A 19,462-nucleotide genomic window follows, 5' to 3' on the forward strand; every position below is an offset into this window, starting at 1 on the left:
TATACTATATACAGATGAGAAATGGCTGGGACAATGTTGGGGGAAGCTGTGACCTTTGACCCTTCTAGAGAGCTGAGAACAACTCCAAATACATCAATTTTTCCTAAATTTGAAGTGGCAATATACAACTTTAAAATGCTTTATTCCTCCACCCCCCCATATGCACAGGAATTGGCTATTAAAAAAAAATCTGGTTAATCCATTTTCACAAAGACAGGCCAACCCTTTGCCTGCTCGTTCATGCGTCTGCACATTAGGGGTGTCTGATTGGAGAGAGCGCTCACTTGAAAAGACTCAAAGTCCACAGGCTTCCACTTAGTCTCAGAGGGATCATTCAAAAGGATGCAAAGGTTAAACACCAGGTTTGGAACCCAGCTCTGGAGAGGAGCATTTTAGCTCTACAGAGGCAAAGCTGAGCTTCCTCGCGTGTAAGCGTGACGCAGTGACACAAACCAACCGTTACACTTTCCGAGGGGAGCCTTTGAAAGCCACAGAGTAATCTGCAGACACGGAGTTTACACCAGGAGGAAACAGTTGTGCTGTTCACCCCAATGAATTATACACACGGCAAAGAGATTGTTCACGCCCTTACACACACTGCTGCTTTGGGGGAGTATCTGAAAACCACTCTTGTTTTGATTAATTTATGGTTGCTTTTGGGGAGCAGTCTATGGTTAACTCCCCTTCGCCAAAATCTTTAACTAAGTGACTGATATTAATCTGTATGTGTGTGGGGACATGGGGGATTACCTACTAAATGTCTTCATGTACACAGAAAAAAAATGTCATAGATTTACAGAGACGCCTGTACCCTTGCCCTTGACCTCTGATAGAGAGAGACTGTTATCTTTTGCCAAGTGGAGAGCAGGACTTTAGAGAATCTTTTCAACTGCCTGTACAGTCACTGTAGTGTCCCTAATAAATTCAACAGATGCTGTGAGGGTGGGGCTATTTATTAAGACCTCATGTCTAACGTAACAACGGCCACGAGGTTAAATATTTACATTTCCTTATAAAGGCTCCCCTTTGCTTTAGTGTTTTTCTTTTGATGTTTTTAGTATTTTTTAAAATGATATTCACCCATATTCCTAGCACAGTAACAAGGATTCTTCAAACATAAAGTATTTCAGTTAAGTAACACTCAGAGGCACAAAGCAAACTTCAGGAATATGGGGTGAACGTTCACTGAAATAATTACTAGATCCTAACATCTTCCACGTAATTTTACCATTTAATGCAAAACACCTCCATTGAACAGCCAGAGAGACAGTAAGAAGTAAGTGTTGTGTTGTTGCAAATAGAACATTCTTTTCACAAAACATAACAAATGCTTAAAATAAGTTCTTAAGTCTAGATAAGAAAAGGTAAGCTTTCCACTTCACACGCATACATATGTATATTTTTACATGTGTGTGCCTGTGTGCTCACGCCCACACTTCTGCACACACATTGCACGTGGTATGAAATATTGCTTCTATAGTGCTTCTCATTAGGCTAATAATACACAAGCGCTACACCACAGTTACAAAAAAACCGGCTTCTACAAGAATCTCCAAAACTCGAATGCTGCTCAGACAATTGAGGAAAAAAAATAATTTGCGGTGTATCAAACTGTTCTAAAAATTTCTCTTCTTCAAAAACATTATTCTCCCGCTTTGTTTTAAAAAGACGCAAAATATGCATAGCTATCAACATCATGTCAAACAGCCAGGAAAAAAAAAATTAGTGTTTATTGCAGCTGTCGTTGGAAATAAAGTAAAAAGAAATGAGACAGAAAGCCACAGAAGGCACAAGAACATTTGTACTTGTGTGGGGGGGGGGAAAGAACTGGTATTTTGAAGGATTTTTCTTTTAAAATCCCCACGCTGGTGTAGTTTAGATCTAGGCACAGACTATCACCTTGAGTGTACACACAAAAACTAATACAGGGTTAGCATAAAAGTGGCCATGTGGAATTGCAACACAGACTTTAGAACCGGTCCCCATGTGAAAAGTTAACTTTCTCCCGTGCACAAAATAATTTTCACTTGGACAGAGCTGGATTAAGATGTGAACAATACTAGGTAATTTAATTCTTATTTATTTATTTAGTGGTTTTTGTTTTATTTAAGAACTGCTTGGTAGGAGTATTGAGAGACAGGCTTCTGTCATTTACCATCTCACTGGGAGACATGCGGTCCTGCTGCTGGATCAGGAGCAACCACCTTAGTGCAAAGCCGTGGAGACCTGCTTCTGGCATTGAGCTGTCTGTCTGTCCTCATGCTGACAGAGTGAGATCATTTCCAGCCTCAGGGAACACCAAGAGGAGAGTCTAGGTAGCTAAGGGCACTGACATTCAGTAGAAAACACTTATTTTTCTTTTGCTAAATGTGTCTATTTAAATCAGAAAGGCAGAGGAAAACAATAATTTAAAAATCAAGATAAGTCTAGAATCAATATCCATTTGCCCCAGATTATGAAGATATCTAGCAGTCTGTCTACCCAGGTGACTACACTGCAGCTTTGCCTTTGACCTTGCAAAGGGTGACATGGTGGAGATCTGATTGGCATGTGACTCAGAACAGCCAGGACCCTGCTGGACCCATGCAGGAACCACAGAGCCCCAGGCTTCCAAACAAAGCATACCAAAGACTTCCATACTTTGTACTGATTGGGTTCCTGGTTCTGCTATTTAATTTGTAACATATATCTCACTGGTATCATTGACTACCTGGGCTTTTTTGCTTTAAAGGCAGCCAGAAAAATAACAAACATACTCTCACAATTGTCTATTCAGGAATGGATGTGTGAGCATTAGGAGATGCCACTGTAGTGAGTGGACAGCGTTGAACATGCTAATCCATGCTCTGTCTGTATCGCCGGGGCGTTCTGGTCTCCCGGAAGATGCTGGGCCTTGCAGGGCTTCACTGTTTAGTTTGAAGTCAGCAGGTTTTAAGGCTTTGTGCTGACAATAATTGTGTTCATACATCCCTGCCCATCAGCAGAATTTATAAATGATGTTGAATTACAGCGTTGCAGCCAGCTAGACAGTCACAAGGGCTGACCCGAGTCCTCCAAAGTCAAACGCTGATTTTTATTTTTAAGAAATTAAGGGAAAACAGCATTTCTGTCCTTTACGTTTTAAATACCAGATCTGTTGCTGTGTCATTTTTACAGTGTGCACATCAGATTATCTACGGGGATGTAGGGGCCTGGATCACACAGTTAGAGTGGATGGTGCTGTTTACCTCACCAGTACACAAAAATCCAGCTAAGAAAGCAAGCATGAGTGACATTTAGCATTTTAAATGCAAGTGTAGGAGGTGGTACATCATCAAAAACCTGGGGGGTTGGGGAAGAGCCATCTGAGAGTGGGAGAAAGAACAGCTAGCTTTCTCAGTATGCTGGAATTGTGTCTTCTTGGGCAACCCCAAACTAACCTATTGTACACACTTGGGTCAATATTAGCTTCTAGCTTCTATAGTAGAAGAGACATCATCAGCTGCTTTAAGATATTACAACCCAGAGGGAAGAGACAGCCAGCTACCCTCCATACCCAAATGCAAATGAACCATTGCTGGGTGATGTCCTCACAGGAAGTAAAGGTCAGGTCCACTAGCAGCTGCCAGCGTGCTCCAAGAGTAGGCAAAGGTTTCGTGGTCAGTGGGCTTTCTTAATTCCTTACTGCAGAAAGGTATCCAGAAATTAGTGTTTTAGGAGAAGAAAGAGGATTAAACAGCAACAGCAATGCTAAGCATATAAAGAGAGTCAAGCAAAGGATACATTTGAAAAGTACATGCCTTTTAATATCTGAAGCAAAGTAAATAGCAACTAGTGACAAAGCACAGGGTTTCCTCTAAGTCGACACAGCTGAGCTCACATCTCACCAAGAGCCTGTTCTAAAGTTCACAGAGACAGCAGGTCGGCCTGCGTGCATTCCCAGCCTTGTCTCAGGAGAGTCGGGTTTGTACAAAATTGGGTTGGGGGGGGGGGCGGGTGCCACCATTTCTCTTACAAAGGACTTGGTGACGATCTTTCTAAAAAAATCTGTCCTTTGAGAGTACTTTTGAGATGTGAGCTACCCAGATGCCGGGGGCATTGGTTTAAATGTGTAAGAAAAGGTTACTTATCAGGCTCAAATCAAACAAGGTATTCCAGTGTGTGAAGTGCTTTCCTCAGGTTCTTCCAGAACTTCTTAACCCTAGAGAAACAGGAGACACAGCACGGGGTTTGCGTGTGAGCTGTGTCACAGTCACCAGCTCACTCCGTAACTCTTGTACACTTTACACAGGCTGACATTCCCTTCTGAAAACCAACTCTACCTTAAGTCTCCAAATATTAAGGGCCTTGGGCAAAAGTAAACTAAAGGTGTAGAAGGAAAATACCCATCCCCTTGTGATAAGGGAAAATAAAAGGAACCCAAAGAGGATGAGCAGGAACCACCAGCTGACATCACAACGTATCCATGCCTCCCCCACACAAATATATAAAACCAAAATCTAGACACAGAAGTTGGACATCCAAGGGGGACTTCTTCTATCCATACATTCAAAAGAGCGTTGCAATCTCTACTCGTGAAGGAGTTCTTGTAGGCAGTTAGGGGATTTGAAAATCTCGGGAACTTCACTATCCAGCTTGCAGATGACCTTGTAAATGGCCTTCTTCCAGGAAGGATCAACATCTTTGCCCGCGATGATGGCATTGAAAAACTCCCGTAACGTGATCTGCGCAACTTCCAGGAATCTCTCTGGAACCTGCTGATACAAGGAGACAATGGTATTAATAAAGTTTTCAGTTTCAAGTCTGCAGTTCTTCAAAGGAAACTGAGCTAAGTCCACACTCTCAGAAGGGGGCTTTAGACGGCACCTGCATTTTCTAAAAATGGCCGGCCTCTATTCTCTTGTGTGGAGTTGTTATATATAGCAGCATTGTGATAGACGGTGGCTGCTTCGTGGGTTTCAGAGGAGACATGCACAGAGGATATATGGGACTGGTCAACAACATGGTTTTACCGTGGAACGCTGCAGCAGAGAAAAGAGACCACACCCTCACGTGATTAAGCAAGTCCGTTCTAGAAGAAACTTGCCAACTCCTTTTTCAGAATTCGATTCCTCTCTCCTTTTGACTTACATTATGAAAAAAATAATGTGTTCTCAGAATAGAATGATACATGTTGGGATTCTATATAAACTAAATTCCTAACTTCAAGGAAGAGATTTTAATATCGGTTTCCTGTTTGTGTTGTAGAACTGTTGCCTGGATTGTTTATTAAAATGTTTATTAAAACAGTCAGTATTATAAAGGGGTAAGATCACAGCACAAAATCCTGAGCTGTGAAACTTACACTGAACCCTGAATCACTACCTTTTGCCATTAGAATAGTTCCTTAGACAGTGGTTTGTGTAACTGATCATTGTTATAAAAGCTAACACTGAGTGTTTACTGTGTTGGGCATCATGTTACATTATTGCAGAGTTAATGCCATTCCATTCTTCCAACCTCTGGGTAAGGTGTTATTGGATTAATGATACCTCAAAAACATGGAGGCATAGAGAGATCAGAAGGACTCGTTCAAGGCCATTCTACACCAAGATTATCATTCCCCAAATAATCCTTTCGGAATTTCTCTTTGTCAAGCCCTTGCTTCCATAGCAATTATTATATGTGAGCTGCCTGCCTGCCTGCCTGTCGGTCTGTCTGTCATGAGATTTTATTTCTACAATAATTTCAGGTGTATGCAGACACAAATGCATGGTACTGTATGTGTAGACACATCTGTCCTCACAGATATAACATGAAAGACCTTCACTGCAGTCCAGAAATGCCAGTTACTGAAGCAACAGGGAGATTATTGCCCAAGAACAAGTGCAGCACCTTCCTCTCTGCCTCTTCTCAACAGCTGTAGTGGGCATACACATGGATATATGCATGCATATACACATACACATGAATGAACGGTAGGCAACGTAGAAAATTAAAACAATCCCTGGATGTCCCTGAGTTTCTCATTTCTTCCAATAGTTAGCCAATTGTTCTTCAGGGAAATCTAATAACTTTCCAGGAAAAAAAGGGAAAGGAAAGAAAAGGAAAGGGGAAAAGAAAAGAAAGGCAAGGCCCCCAACAGAGTCTAGAACAGGCCTAGTGACCCTCATCTTCAACAACTTGGATCTCTGTAAGTTCCAGGTCAGTCAGGGCTACCCTGAGACCCTGTCTCAGAAATAAAGAGGAGGGTATTGAGCAGTCTCTCCCCAAAGCATTTATGTTGGCCTGTGGGGTCAGAGCTCAGAGCTGACTGGAAGTGCAGCAAGGGCCCCTTCTCCCTGGCTGAACAACCACCAGTCTGTGAGAAACCCCACAGACTCCGTGGGAGCACCTGCACACATGTGGATTTCCTGGAGGGAGCATCTTGTTCCCACCCAATGACAAGTCATAGCAAATGGGCCTGACTGAGAGAGACCATGTGGCTGGGCATAGGTCTGCAGCCAAATGCTAACACGGACAAAGATCTGTGGTGCAAACTGTGTGCTCCCTTGCTGGCTGCTGGCAACAGAGCCTCCATGGAGACCCGTCCTCCATCAACAACAAACCCAAAGCTGCAGGAGACAGAGAGCTCTGAAAGACACAGGTGTGAGCCTAGAAAGAGTGGGTAAGCCAGATGCCCCACCCACTCCAAGGACACGCCCAACCCCCACCCCGCCTATCCACACACAGCCGGAGCCAGGGAGAAGGGCCTTGTGGAAGCTGTCAGGAGCACAATTGTCTAGATAACTCTACAACAGCACAAGCTTTTTTTTGGGGGGGGGAGTGGGTGAGGGTAATTTAGGACTTTACTGAGGACAGAGGAACTTGAGGAATTGTGCCAAGTCTCTACTCCAGTTCTCAGAGGCCAAGAGCCTTAGCTGAACGGGTCTTGCCCTGTTTTAAATGTTCATGTCTTGAGGTCACCATCGCCAGCCACCCTCTGACAGCTTTTATACTGTGTCTGGCTTTTCACCTCCTTGCAACTGGTTTCAGTGTGCTGTCCTCATCATGAGGTGTCCTATCTGGGAGCCCAGGTTTTTATTCTTTTATTATTCCACAAACACTGTCATCATTCATGAGGAGACCACCCCCCCATCCCATAATGCTCTGTAGTCTACTGATAGTCTCCCACAAGGATTTGAGGAAAGAAAGCCCAGAGCTGGGTGCAGCTCAGTGGCACAGTATATGCGTGGCTTGCATGAGGTCCTGGGTTTGATCCTCAATACCACTACAAAAAAACAAACCAAAACAAACAAACAAACAAACAAACAAAAACAAGTCAAAGAAGCAAATTAATAGAAAGATATAGTTTTAAGTAACATGGATCTCTGAAAACACTGTTTTATGGATGAAAAGCCTATGAGATTCACTGAAATGGAGAAACTGTGAAATAAAGATGCCAGTGAACTAAGACATCTTTCCCATAAAACATGCTGGTATCCTCTGCATACTTCTCACAACTTACTTAGTTTTAGTTTATATTCTCTCTCTCTCTCTCTCTCTCTCTCTCTCTCTCTCTCTCTCTCTCTCACTCTGACACAGGGTCTTATGTAGCTCTGGCTGGCCTTGAACTCAGCATGTAGTCAGGAAAGATTACCCTTGGACTTGTGATCCTCCTGCTTCTTCCTTCCTGGGTGCCATGAAGACAGACCTTTAATAAAGGCCATTGACTCACGTGAGACAACAAATTCATGACCAGCTATGTCCCTATAGCTGAGAAGAACCATGTGTAAGGAGCCAGTAACATTAATGTAAACAGAAATGGGTCAAGAGTTACTGGCTGCTGGCTTGGTTATTGGAAATGGGGTCCTCTTTGTGCAAAATGAAGTAGCTTGCTAATTCATTGCTCGCCCTGGGCAGTGCACTCTCAGGACTGTGTGGGCTAAATGGCTTCTTGGAGATTCTCTGATGCTGGAGCAGCTCCTCTTTTGATGGTGGCTTCAGAGGTAGTGTGGGGTAACAATGTCTATTCTGAGAGAATGCCAAGGTATTCCACCCACAGGTAGAGCTCTCACCCACGAAAACAGAGAGCCTCATCCTCTCTCTGCTCAGAACCTCTCTCCACCTTCATTTACCCAAGGAAGACAGCATCTTCCTGATGTTTGGGGGGCATCGGGGTTCAGGATTAGGAACATGATACTGCCCGGATTTTATGCACCTCCTCACACCTAATGGCTTTCCAATCACTAATAAACATCTGCAGAGAAGCCCTTAGTGACAAGTAATCCCTTATCTGGGTTTCTTTTAATAGAATCCAACAATCTCTACACTGAACCCTCGAGTCTCCTCAGCATCAGGTGCAACAGTCAATCAAGTCACTGGAATGCAAGACAATGCAGGCGGCTGGGGGCGGGGAGGGGGGAGGCCAGGCCTTTGGACATGCCACAGGGGAAAAACAAAAGGCTCCCAAAGTCTTTGGCAGACCGAGGAGGCTATTGTGGGAGCTGCTTGGCTGGGAGTTCTTCAGGAGGGGACAGTGGAAACTTTGCTCTGATAAAAAGGCATCCCGGCCTAGGAGCCTCACCCCAAATAGTCTCGCCTTGACATTTAGAAAACAGACTCATGATGAGGTACTTGAATACACCAGCCATTCTGAAGGGAGACGACCAAGAAGCACCTACCTACTTACTCCATCCATTTGCTCTTGCTTACTGATCTGAGTGAGCCAGTGGCTTGTGGGCTTCCAGAGGAAGAAAGGAGTTCACATCTGCTTAGTCCACAGCTGGACGGCACACACATGCAGTGGGCTGGGTGGGGATGTTTTGTGCGCTCACTCTCGCGCTCTCTCTCTCTCTGTTTCTCTCCTCTCTCATAGGATTGAGTGGCAAAGATATCCCCCTCCTGTCTTCCTCCTCCTCTTTCTAGTTGCTTTACCTTCAAGGATGATTTGTTTTATTAAACTGGCTGTCCCCAGTCTCTGCAGTCCATAATGAAAGCCTGACATAGCAGGCTGCCTGCCTTCTGTGTCCTGCAGACACTCATCATAAGTGTCAGGACATACCAAGGTTAGCGGTCACTGGAAGTGTGCTCGCTGGCCCAAACCTTGCCAAACGCACTTGGCAGCTGAATGAATGTCACAGAGAATAGAGGGGGAATTACAAAGGTTAAAAAGAAGACAGTCTCTCCTATTTTCTGGAGACAGAGAAGCTGACTTTTCACACCTCTGAAGCATCCCTCAGCTCACTCACTGGCCTCTTGCAGAGAAGGGGGGGGGACCATAACCGTGCCCTTTGCTCAGGTCCCCGTGGACAGTCCTCCATTCTTGTTCCCCTTCAAAAACTGGCCCACTGGCCTCAGCTCACCAATGGAATCATCCTTACCGAAATGGAGAGAAAACAAGCCGAGCATTGCCCCCACCCCCACCCCCACCCCACAGCCCTTCCCCAAGAACCACCACCCAATGGCCGTTCAACTTATCAATAGATTCCAATCTTAGTAAGGAAGATGTTTTTTGACACTTTTATCTTTTAAGCTAAGCTCCCCCGCCCCCACCCCAAACTTCAACAAATGGAAGGCCAGTGTCAGGATGACAGGGATGGCTGAGAGGGGAGAAAAGAGAGCCCTGCTTGTATTTTGGTGAATCTGTTAGTTCGTTAGTGTGTGGGTTTTCTTTCTTCTTCCTCCACCCCCCCCCTTTTTTAATACTATAAAAGGGCAATAAAATGCTGACTTCGAGAAGACAATGTCAAGGAGAAAAGGGTGCTGGTATTTTGGATACTCTTCACTGCTCGCCTTGGAGAGAGTTATTCTTGTCACAGGCCTTTTGTCTGCATCTGCTGACGGCTTGCCCATAGCCAGCAGCATACTTTAACTGTTTTGTCACCTCCTAACATCACATGCATCAGCTGTTGGGCTTTTGTTACGGGTATTGTAGAACTAATCCGCTGTGGCTGTTCTACTGTGCAGTAAATAAAACAGAAACCGGCTTCTCAGACCGTTCTGCATGAATATTTCAGACAGCTTTTTTACAACTCCAGGACTCACCAAATCAAATAAATAAATAACTCCCCCACCCCCAGCATCCCCAGACCCTCCCCACTGACTGAAACAAAACCTCTCAAACTAGCCACAGATGCCTCCAAGACACAGGGCCCGGGGCTGGCAAACAATCGCAAGTTGAAAGAAAAGTGGTCTCAACTTCAGCAGCACGGCTGAATTCGTATTTAAGAGGAGTGTTAAATACATCTGAGGCTCAGGGCTGGCTAAGCAGCTCTGAAAATCTGCAGAGCCTTTTGGGAGGTTGGGGCTTTATATATTTGTATATTTATATATATTGTACACACACATGTAAGTGTATGTTTCCATATATATGCACACACATATCTGGATATATACATGCATATATATATGTATATATGCACATATGTATATATATATACACACACACATACATATACATACATATATATGCATGCACATATTAATATATATTTTATATATAATATATACATATATATTTTTTAAAACTTACTATTAATTAATTAATTAATTAATTAATTCTTGGGCCCTTTCCATAATGTGTAACCTGCACAGAAGAGTGCTGGGAAAAATCAGACTCTAAAATGTTCTTCAAAACTAAATACACACCATGAACCCTCTACATGTATGAACAGGACAGTTCACCAAGCAGAGACAGTAAGGCATTTCCCAGACGACTTCTGAATGTGTTTGGAAGAGTTCGGAAGAGAAAGGGCATCCATTTCCCCTACAGGGGCATCCCTGGGACACAAAGGTCCCATGAAAGAGACAAACACTGGAGTTCTTTCCGAGCCATTCACCCTGGTGGGCACATGATTCCTCTAAACAAACTCGCCCATCCCGGCTGTTTGTTAAGTAAATATTGGTCAAGGAGAGCCCTGTCTCCTCACAGCAGTGGCGTAAGCTGGGGACCTGTACTGCTCAAGAGTGGGCTTAAACGGATGAACTCAGATGGTGCTGTACTCTTCACAGAGACTATCAGCCAGAACAGATACAGACACACTATTGTGGCTCCTTGCCTCTGTCTTGATCACCCTAACTCCTGCCAGGAACAGAAAAGAGAGATCATGGGCCATAAAATGTGGTCACATGATGCCAGCCATGCATGCAGTTGTGCTGTGTAGATAGTCCAGACTCCCTGGCCTCTCAGAAAACTAGGAGGTTCAGGACGCGATTGGTGTGTTGTGGGATTCTCTCCCAGTACCTTCTCTGTTCAGGGAAAGTGCGTGGGAAGGCAAGCCCAAGTAAAATTGTAGACGGAAACTTCAGAGCAGAGTTCTGCCTCCTGTGAACCACATCTGTATGGTTAATAAGCATGTGCTTATTTGGGTCTGCTTGGGTGACATTATTGATTGGGCCAACACATGGAGAAAGATGCTTTGTGCTTTATTTTGCTTATTTCATAACTAGGACTCAAAGACTCACCTTCTGTACTGTCAGGGGCTCAACTAAAGTGTGTTCTTCCTTGAGAAGAGCCAGTTTTCAGTCATCTTTATAGACTGAGTATGTATTAGCCCTGTTATCTAAGAGTAAGGTGTCCTGTTTTGAGTTCTCAACAAAGGACCAAATGGCATGTCAATCTGACTAGCATGCTCTGGATGCTCTCTCTACCTATGTGCAGGAGGAGGCAGCCTCCAGAGTTACAGCAGACTAGAGGGATGTTTGCACAACAGCTAAGATAGGCCTGAATCCTCCCTCCCTCTGATGCTGCAGCAGGCATGCAACTTTCAGGCACCTTGGAGAATTCAATTAGTTTAATACTCGTGTACTGTGGGCCCCAAGAGTGAACCTATTTCCTAACTACACATTTAGCTACTTAAACATCTGAAGAATAAATACTCTCAGGAAACGGTTTAAAAAAAAAAAACACGTGGGGCGGGGGGGGGGGGGAGGGGAGGGCTGTGTTTCCTTGGTTTAAGCAAAAGAACATATGGCGTACTAGTCTGTATCTCGTCTCCCCCCCCCACCCCTTTTATTTTAAAACAAAGCTGCAAAAGAACAATGTTCTGTTGAGCAAAATTCAGTAGCATTCTGTAAACATTAATTTAAGAAAATCAATAGACTCGGGGGAGCTAAAGCCATATTACAAGATAAACCGGCCAGAGTGCCACTTTGTCAAATAGATTTTCCTTTTCCTAGGCTGGAGAAAGACAGTTTCAAAATGAGGTAAACGTGTTGCAACCAAGGTTTGAAAAGTATGTGGCCTTCAAACAGTCTGTCTCTTCCTATGACAGACAGAGCTGGACAAACAAACTTTCAAAATGATAAGACTGGTTTTGAGTGGATTTGCTGCTCGAATTTTACACAGAGTAGGTTTTCTCAGGTGAGGAGATGTTAAGAGAAGGGTTTTTTGTGTGTGTGTGTGTGCATGTGTGTGTGTGCATGTGTGAGAGTTGTGTGCATGTGAGTGTGCATGTGTGTGAGTGTGTGTGAAGAGAAAGAGAGGGTGGTTGTGTGTGTGTGTGTGTGTGAGAGAGAGAGAGAGAGAGAGAGAGAGAGAGAGAGAGAGAGAGAGAGAGGGACAGCAGAGGCTGCTTTGGGAAGAGTTTCAGTTGATGTTTGACTTTTAAAAAGGAGAGGAAGAAAGAAATCTTTATTCATGTTGACCCCATGGGCAATAGGCCTTCTTGCCAAAATCCCAAAGCCAGACTCTCCAGTGAGCTGGGGATCAGAGGGTTCAGCTGGTGGAAGCTGCTCCCAGCCTACACTCATCAGGCTATGCCATGTTAATGTGGGAGGCCTGTGGGGGTGGAGGGAACAGACCCCAGGCCCCAGGAAGGAACTGGAGGGGTGGTTTACCCCAGAGCCTCCAGGCTGCTCTCCATTAGATGCAAAGAGTTGCAAGGCGATTAGAAGAGTTGACTGGGGGAAGCGTGACCCTGTTGTGTGTTCCCACTTGGCATCTTACTCCCAGACAAGACCCGTGGCCTGCCCCAACAGGGTACCTGCCTTTGCTAATGCCAAAGCCTGTAGAGTCTACCAGAGAGGCCACTGTAGAAAGGATCCACCTTTGCATAGGTAGCAAAACCCTATGGAGAAGGATCAGAGGACCTTGCTGGGGGCGGGGACAGGGGGGACTGGACACACCCTATCTGCACTGCTCCATACAACAACAGCAAAGACAACACACTGAGAAACACCTGACCATTTTCTTTGTTTCCTTATCTGAATTGTAGTCTCTGCCTTCTAAATATCAGATATTTTGAAAACTCAGAGCCCTGCTATGAAATATTGGCACCTTTAAGCTGTTGGTTACACACACATCACAGAAACAGGGTCCTGGAGGATAGCATCTTCAGTACACATGACTTCCAGGTAGTAGAAAAAAATGTCTTAGCATCTCTTCTCCCTGTTAATAACTTGTGCATACATTTTAAACTATGTACGCATCCCGACATCAACTCCATGGACAGATACAAAAATGAATTCATCTTTTCCAAACTTGGAGAGAAGCTGGTGCTAGTGGCCTGAGAGCAGAATGAAATGTCTTTATAGACTGTCACACTGATTTTATGGGGCTGAAATTCAGTCCGAGGATATACTGGAAATAGCCACTTTATTTGTCCACAAATGGAAGTCTTGAAGTAATACTTTAGGAAACCTTAATTGTGATTTGCTGAGAGAGGGTGTGGGGTGTGGAAGATGTAAATTTTCCTTCCTTCTAAGCTCCTTTCATGTCTCTAAAGAGTGAGTCCCAATTAAAACTGACAAACAGCAAATAAAGCATCAGAAACTACAATCAAGTTTCTCCTTCTATGTCCCAGAGATGTGGCACAGAATTCTGAAATCTTAGCAGTCACTGAGAACACTTTACGGAGACTGGGACTTCGCATCTGTTATCTTGTGATTGTAAAGGCTAGACCAAGATGACACCAGCAAAACGGTCAGAAACTGGAAGGATCTCAGCTAGTTCATGCTTTCAAGACAGAGAGTGGCCCCTAGCTGAGGTTGGGAACCTTGACAAAGGATGGCTCTCAGATACATAATCTCTCTTCTTATAACCGTTTAAGAATACAAAAGCCTTTCTTAGCACAGAGGCTGTCTCCAAAAGAGACCAAGAGTCAGAGCTGGCATGTAGGTCATAGTTAGATAATTCCCGTTCTTAGCCAGACTTGAAGTCTACCAGATTTTCTAGACACCAAATGTTCTTTCATTGTGTACTAACTCTGTGGGCACGCCAGTTGTTCTTGCAGGGAGTTGGGACTGTCTCTCTGGCCTTCACCCTGAAATGCTTCATCATTCCTCAGATGTGTGTGTCCCCCACTCCCCCAGTGTCCAGACAGGCTAAGAGTTCTTGAGGTTAGCTTTCCCAGCATTCACTGGCTGAGGTGGTTAAAACAAACAGAGCTAAGCTTGGTGCCATTTCTGGATAGAAGATTATCCAAAATCAACATGGCCTAAATGCTCCGATCTTGTGTGAAGGAAGGCTGGGGCACAGATAATCCGCAGCAACTCCCGTGCTGCTGGACAGTGCATCATGTGACTGTTTTCGGTAGCAGCTTCCCTTCATAGGTAAGCCCTGCTTAGGCCAGTATTAAACCTGGTCTGTATGACCTGTGTTCCTGTGGTTGGAACAACGGGAGCAACATTCCTAGGAAGATTCTGGTCGGAGGTGGGGTCCAGCACGGCAATGAGAATGGGCTTGTTTATGGCAAATACCAAAGAAGCCCGTTGACTGGGTGTGAACCAGCAGAGACCACCTATTATGGGGTCCGCTGGCAATGGTTGGAAGATAGCCCAGATAACCTCTGGGTTGTTTGTGGGGAAGGACAAATCACCAGCCTTCATCCTATCACTTCATTATGACTACAAGATCATTGTTTTGCCAGAGGTTTTTTGTTTGTTTGTTTGTTTTTATTGTTGTTATTGCATATCTGGGGGAATTCCAGTGGTCTCTGCTTCACAACTACCCTCTGCGAAACTGAAAGTGAGCTTATGGAATTGACCTTCCACAGAGCCAAACTCAGAGTAAAGCCACCTGAGAAAAAAATGCATCTACCTTAAATCCATACATAGTTATTCTCCTTGATATTATTACTGAACAGTGCAGTCAATGAACCCCTGCCAGCCACAGCCTTGAGATTGTGATAGAAATCCTGCATCATGTAGAGATGATTTAGTATACGAGGGAGGTGTGTGCAGGGTACACATAAATACTGTGTCATTGTGTATCAGGGATTTGAACATCTGTGCAAGAGCTGAACCCTACAGACAGCCAACTCCATATAGAGACAGAGGGGCCACCTGGGCTTTAAAAGCCACATATGAGGTTCCGACGACTCAGAAATCTCTCCAGAAACACAAATGGTGTTAGAGAATCAGGGAAGAGTTTCTCGGATAGACCAGGGAACATGCGATGGTTGGGAAACTACTATCAGCACCTAAGGGGACCATGCTGGGAGCCGTGTCACAAGGCACATCCAGAAGATGAAGATGGTGTCTGTAGTAATAGAATGTGGTGGCCCTGAAACCACAGCCCTTTATCTGTCACTCACTTGAGCGTCTGGTCACTTCTTGGCTTTCACCTCTTCTCAGCGCATATATCACCTTGTACTAACTACCCCCTGAAGCAGTAGATTTGAGGAGAAAATGGTAAAAGAATGCTTAGGAAAACAGAAGTTGGGCACACGAACCCTAAGAAATGTGAACCATACAAATCCACGAGGATTTGTTACCTACCCATAACCAACCCTCACATATGGAACTAATCCCACTGGTGGTCTTGATGACTTATGGTCTTTCAAGGAAAAAATGAGATGCTCTTGGAAGAAAGTATCCATCCTGCCTTGTGGTAGAGGCCAAACATCTCAAATAGTGCTAAGTCTTCCTTGAAGGTATGGAGGTATAGAACCGTGTGTTCAGGTGAATGATGCCTGCTTGTGTTCAGGTGTAGAGGTCTACAGCTTTTCATAGTCCACACAGATCCAGACTACAGGCTCTAGACCTGGATGAAGCCTACGTCAGCATCTCATTGGATGGGTAACCGAATCACCAAATTGAGCAGCAAGGGGGTGGGTGCAACGATTTGGGCTGCAATCACTTGTTTATCAATTTGAAGAATTGGTCTCTATCAATCATCCCAATAAGGGAATTTCCTCACCTCCAAGGGTGCTGCTGGGATTTGGATCCGAGAAGACATCCCTGGGAGGACAGGAAAACGAGCACCCAGGAGATGTTCTCTGAGATAATTAAGCTATGCACAGTCACGTGGGTGGAAGTGGCCCCACATGACCACCATCTGGATTCCCAGGGCCTCGGCATTCAGAGCTCACAGCTCTGCAGCATCATGAAGGCTCTGGGGGGATTTTGTGAGCAAGTGCAGGGTATCCTCTATCCTCCAGTCACGGCATTACAATGTCAGAACACAGCTGGGTCTACTCATGTCCAGGGAGGGGCAAGTGTGGCAAAGCCTGACCCTGCAGGCCAGGTCTCCTTCCTGCAGCCCCCCTGCATTAGAACAGAAGTCTCCAGAGTCCTCAGGCCAGTCCCTGGATGTCAGTACTCTCATGGTCATGACTAGAAGAGGACAGAAAGAAACACTTCCTCTTTTGGAAACTAGTTTTGCATTGATCAATTGACCCAGTTCTGATGGGGATTGTTTGTTGGCTGTTCAGGGTCAGAAGGAAGTGATGTAATAGTCGGGCTCTTGATGATGTCGCAATGACGAGGTACCATGTGTGTACATGTGTGTGTCGGTGTGCACGTGTGTGCAGAGGTCAGGGGTCAATGACTGGGTGTCTTCTTCTTCAGTTGCTCTCCACCATTTTGGAGAATGGTTAGGCAGCTTCATGAATTTACATAATAAATTTTATTCCTTTTGCATCTCCTCCTAATCCCACTGGCACTGTTTTTTGTTTGTTTGTTTGTTTTGTTTTATTTTTCTTTTTTCTTTTTGAGACAAGGTTTTTAGCTGAACTGGAAGCCCCATTCAGCTAGCCTAAAAAGGCTCTGCTCGCCTCTGCCTCCCCATGTCTGGAGCAGATCACTGAGCTTCAGTCCTCCCCAGTGCTCACTGCCTCCACTTCTGCTCCTCCCCACAGCACTTGACTCCACAGACCAATGAGAGAAGAGGCTTCTACAGGGTTCACCTTGTCCTAACAACCCTGGGTAGTTGTGTACAATCCTCACAACTCTGAGTGTGTACCTCCATTCACAGATCAGAAACATGAGCACAGAGAGGGTGAGGCACTTGTCAATGCTTCTCAGTCAGCCAGAAGCAGAGCGAACTGGATCCCGACTTGACTGGCTCCAGCATGGATGTCTTGAACTACTACACTAACACTGGTCCAGGGCCATGATGGTGCACATGCTCCCAGAGCACTTTCTTAAGGTTTCAAGGTGATACCAGCATATATATTAACGGCTTCTTGTAAACAAACATGTTACATATGACCCAATACAGAAAAGGTAGTGCTTCCTCACCACCCTTGTTACTGTTAGAGATCTAATGTCCCACACTAAGGGTATTTCCCATAAAGTCACATGCCACAGTGTTTCATCTACACTCTGAGGACATACGGACAGTGGTGTGGACCTGCCCACTCTTCCCACAGTTGGATAAGTCCTCTGCACAAAACTCCACCTACTAGAACTTGCCAAGAATCTGATAGTCCTTTTTGTAAAGCCAGATCATAACATAAAATGATCCACGGGGGCATCTTAACCAACAAGCGTCTGAGGGGTCAGGGAAGCAGCTCAGTGACAGAGTGCATGGCCTCTTACGTGCAAGGCTGGGTTTGGTTCCCAACAGGAGAAGACAAATAAAAACATGTGTTTACTGATCACTCCAGCTGCTGTGGAGACACATTTGTAAAATAGTCAACAGAGTACCGTTGTGTGTGCACAAGGGACAGTCCTCAAAGTGTACCATGGCCACCCACCCATGGAATTCTGCCCTGTGGTTTAGTCCCCAAAGTCATCTCTGGGAAGAATACAACCAGGTAGAAACATATTGCACAGGGCAGCTCAAATGATAGGGGTAGCCCACAGGATTAAGCTTTTAAAAAAGAATACTGCTCCTTAATCTGCAGAAGTGAAGACTAAGAGGGAACAATGCTAAAGTCTGTGAAATCAGAAAGGAAACAGAGAAAATGGCTATGACCCTGTCCACAAATCCCAGCAATCCGTCCCTCTACATCTTCAAGGGGGTCATTTTCAGAGACATCAAAACAGCAGACTATTTTTACAGCAGGTAATAAATTTAGAGAATTATTATTTTGAGAAGTGCAATAGTCTGAGAATGAGGTTAAGTTTTTAAAAGGTTTTAACAAGCCCTCAGGTGAAACCAAAATGACCCAATCCTGGGAGGTATATATTTGAAAAGCAGTCAATCAGTGATGGATATCAGCTTCTCCTGACTGTGTGTGCTCCCTGCCCACTGCTGACATAGGGCTAGGTAGTCCAGGGATTCCCTCAACCTCCTCTCTCTGCACCCTGTCAGCTGGATTGTTCATGAATATTCAGAAGAGGGGTTGTGTATATTCTTGTGCCCAATTTTGGAATGTATTGGGATGTCTCAGGAAACCAGCACAACACAACTGAGTCTTTTGAACAACTTTCTCCTTAATCCTTATGAAGGTCTTTGTTCTAAGATTCTGAATTAGAATGCAGAGTAACAGTAACTGACCATGAGCACCATAAAGATATAAGCCGACTCCTCTGACGACACCTTAAAGTGAAAATCGTTTGCTGTTGCCCACATAGAGACACTGATGACACACTGGATGGTTCAGGGGCTAAAAAACGGTTAAATCTCTATGGGGAAGCTGCTTGTCACACAAGAACACAGATCAATTAATTCAAATTTAAGGGGAAATTAAACATACCAATTATGTAGTCATCACAGCCCAAGATATTAAGCTCTGAAATGGACTGTGGTCCCCGGAGGAGGAGCCAGCACACCTTTACAGACTCTGTGGCTCTGCTAAGCATAACCGGGCTAACTTTTTAGAGGGAGGGGCTTCTTTCCAAAACAGCCAAGTGCTGATCACTTTAAATAACAGGTGATCATTGGGGGCTGGGAGCTGGTTGTAAAAGGACTGAGTCAGGAATTCTGGTGAGGAGCCGGAGGTGAAGAGTTCAAGTCCATTTAGAGAAAGGGAACCTTTAGCAACATAGCCAGTTTTCAGAGAACGGGTAACACTCAGCAATATGTAGACTGGGATTCAGGAAACAAGAGAAAGACGTGCAGGACTGAGAAGAGAAAGGCTTCCCAGGAATAAGACATAGCTAACAAACCCAAACCCTAACCCTGCCCACTACCGCTGACTGGAGGAGGGATCCCTTCCCAGCTCTTCAAATTACAGGTCTGAAAAACCTTCATGCTAGCGGTGGGGAGCCAGGGGGCAGAGTCACCTTGCATCTTCTGTAGACTTTGGAGTGGGCCTGGGCAAGAAAACTGGGCCATCTGGAGTTCAGAAGTCGGGGGAAATAGGGAAGAATGGGGAAGATGAGCGCACGTTCATCAGCCACACAAAAGAACGGA

General features: G+C 44.8%; 1 protein-coding gene across 5 annotated transcripts in view; it reads right to left on the bottom strand.

The window, feature by feature from the left end:
* Window positions 1–3,759: 3,759 nt before the first annotated feature.
* The window catches only part of Prox1 (prospero homeobox 1), a 47,966-nt gene continuing 32,263 nt past the window's right edge, over window positions 3,760–19,462 (bottom strand). For 3 of the 5 annotated variants that reach the window (XM_028761348.1, XM_028761358.1, XM_028761353.1), the window contains exon 5: window positions 3,760–4,736. In XM_028761348.1, coding sequence (XP_028617181.1) covers window positions 4,548–4,736 — 189 coding nt within the window. In that variant the 3' untranslated portion in view covers window positions 3,760–4,547. The remainder of the gene's footprint in view (window positions 4,737–19,462) is intronic. The other 2 variants (XM_028761363.1, XM_028761369.1) reach the window with 2 other exon arrangements.

The sequence above is a fragment of the Grammomys surdaster genome, unplaced genomic scaffold (genome assembly GCF_004785775.1).
Source record: "Grammomys surdaster isolate TR1022 unplaced genomic scaffold, NIH_TR_1.0 130, whole genome shotgun sequence".
Taxonomy (NCBI): domain Eukaryota; kingdom Metazoa; phylum Chordata; class Mammalia; order Rodentia; family Muridae; genus Grammomys; species Grammomys surdaster.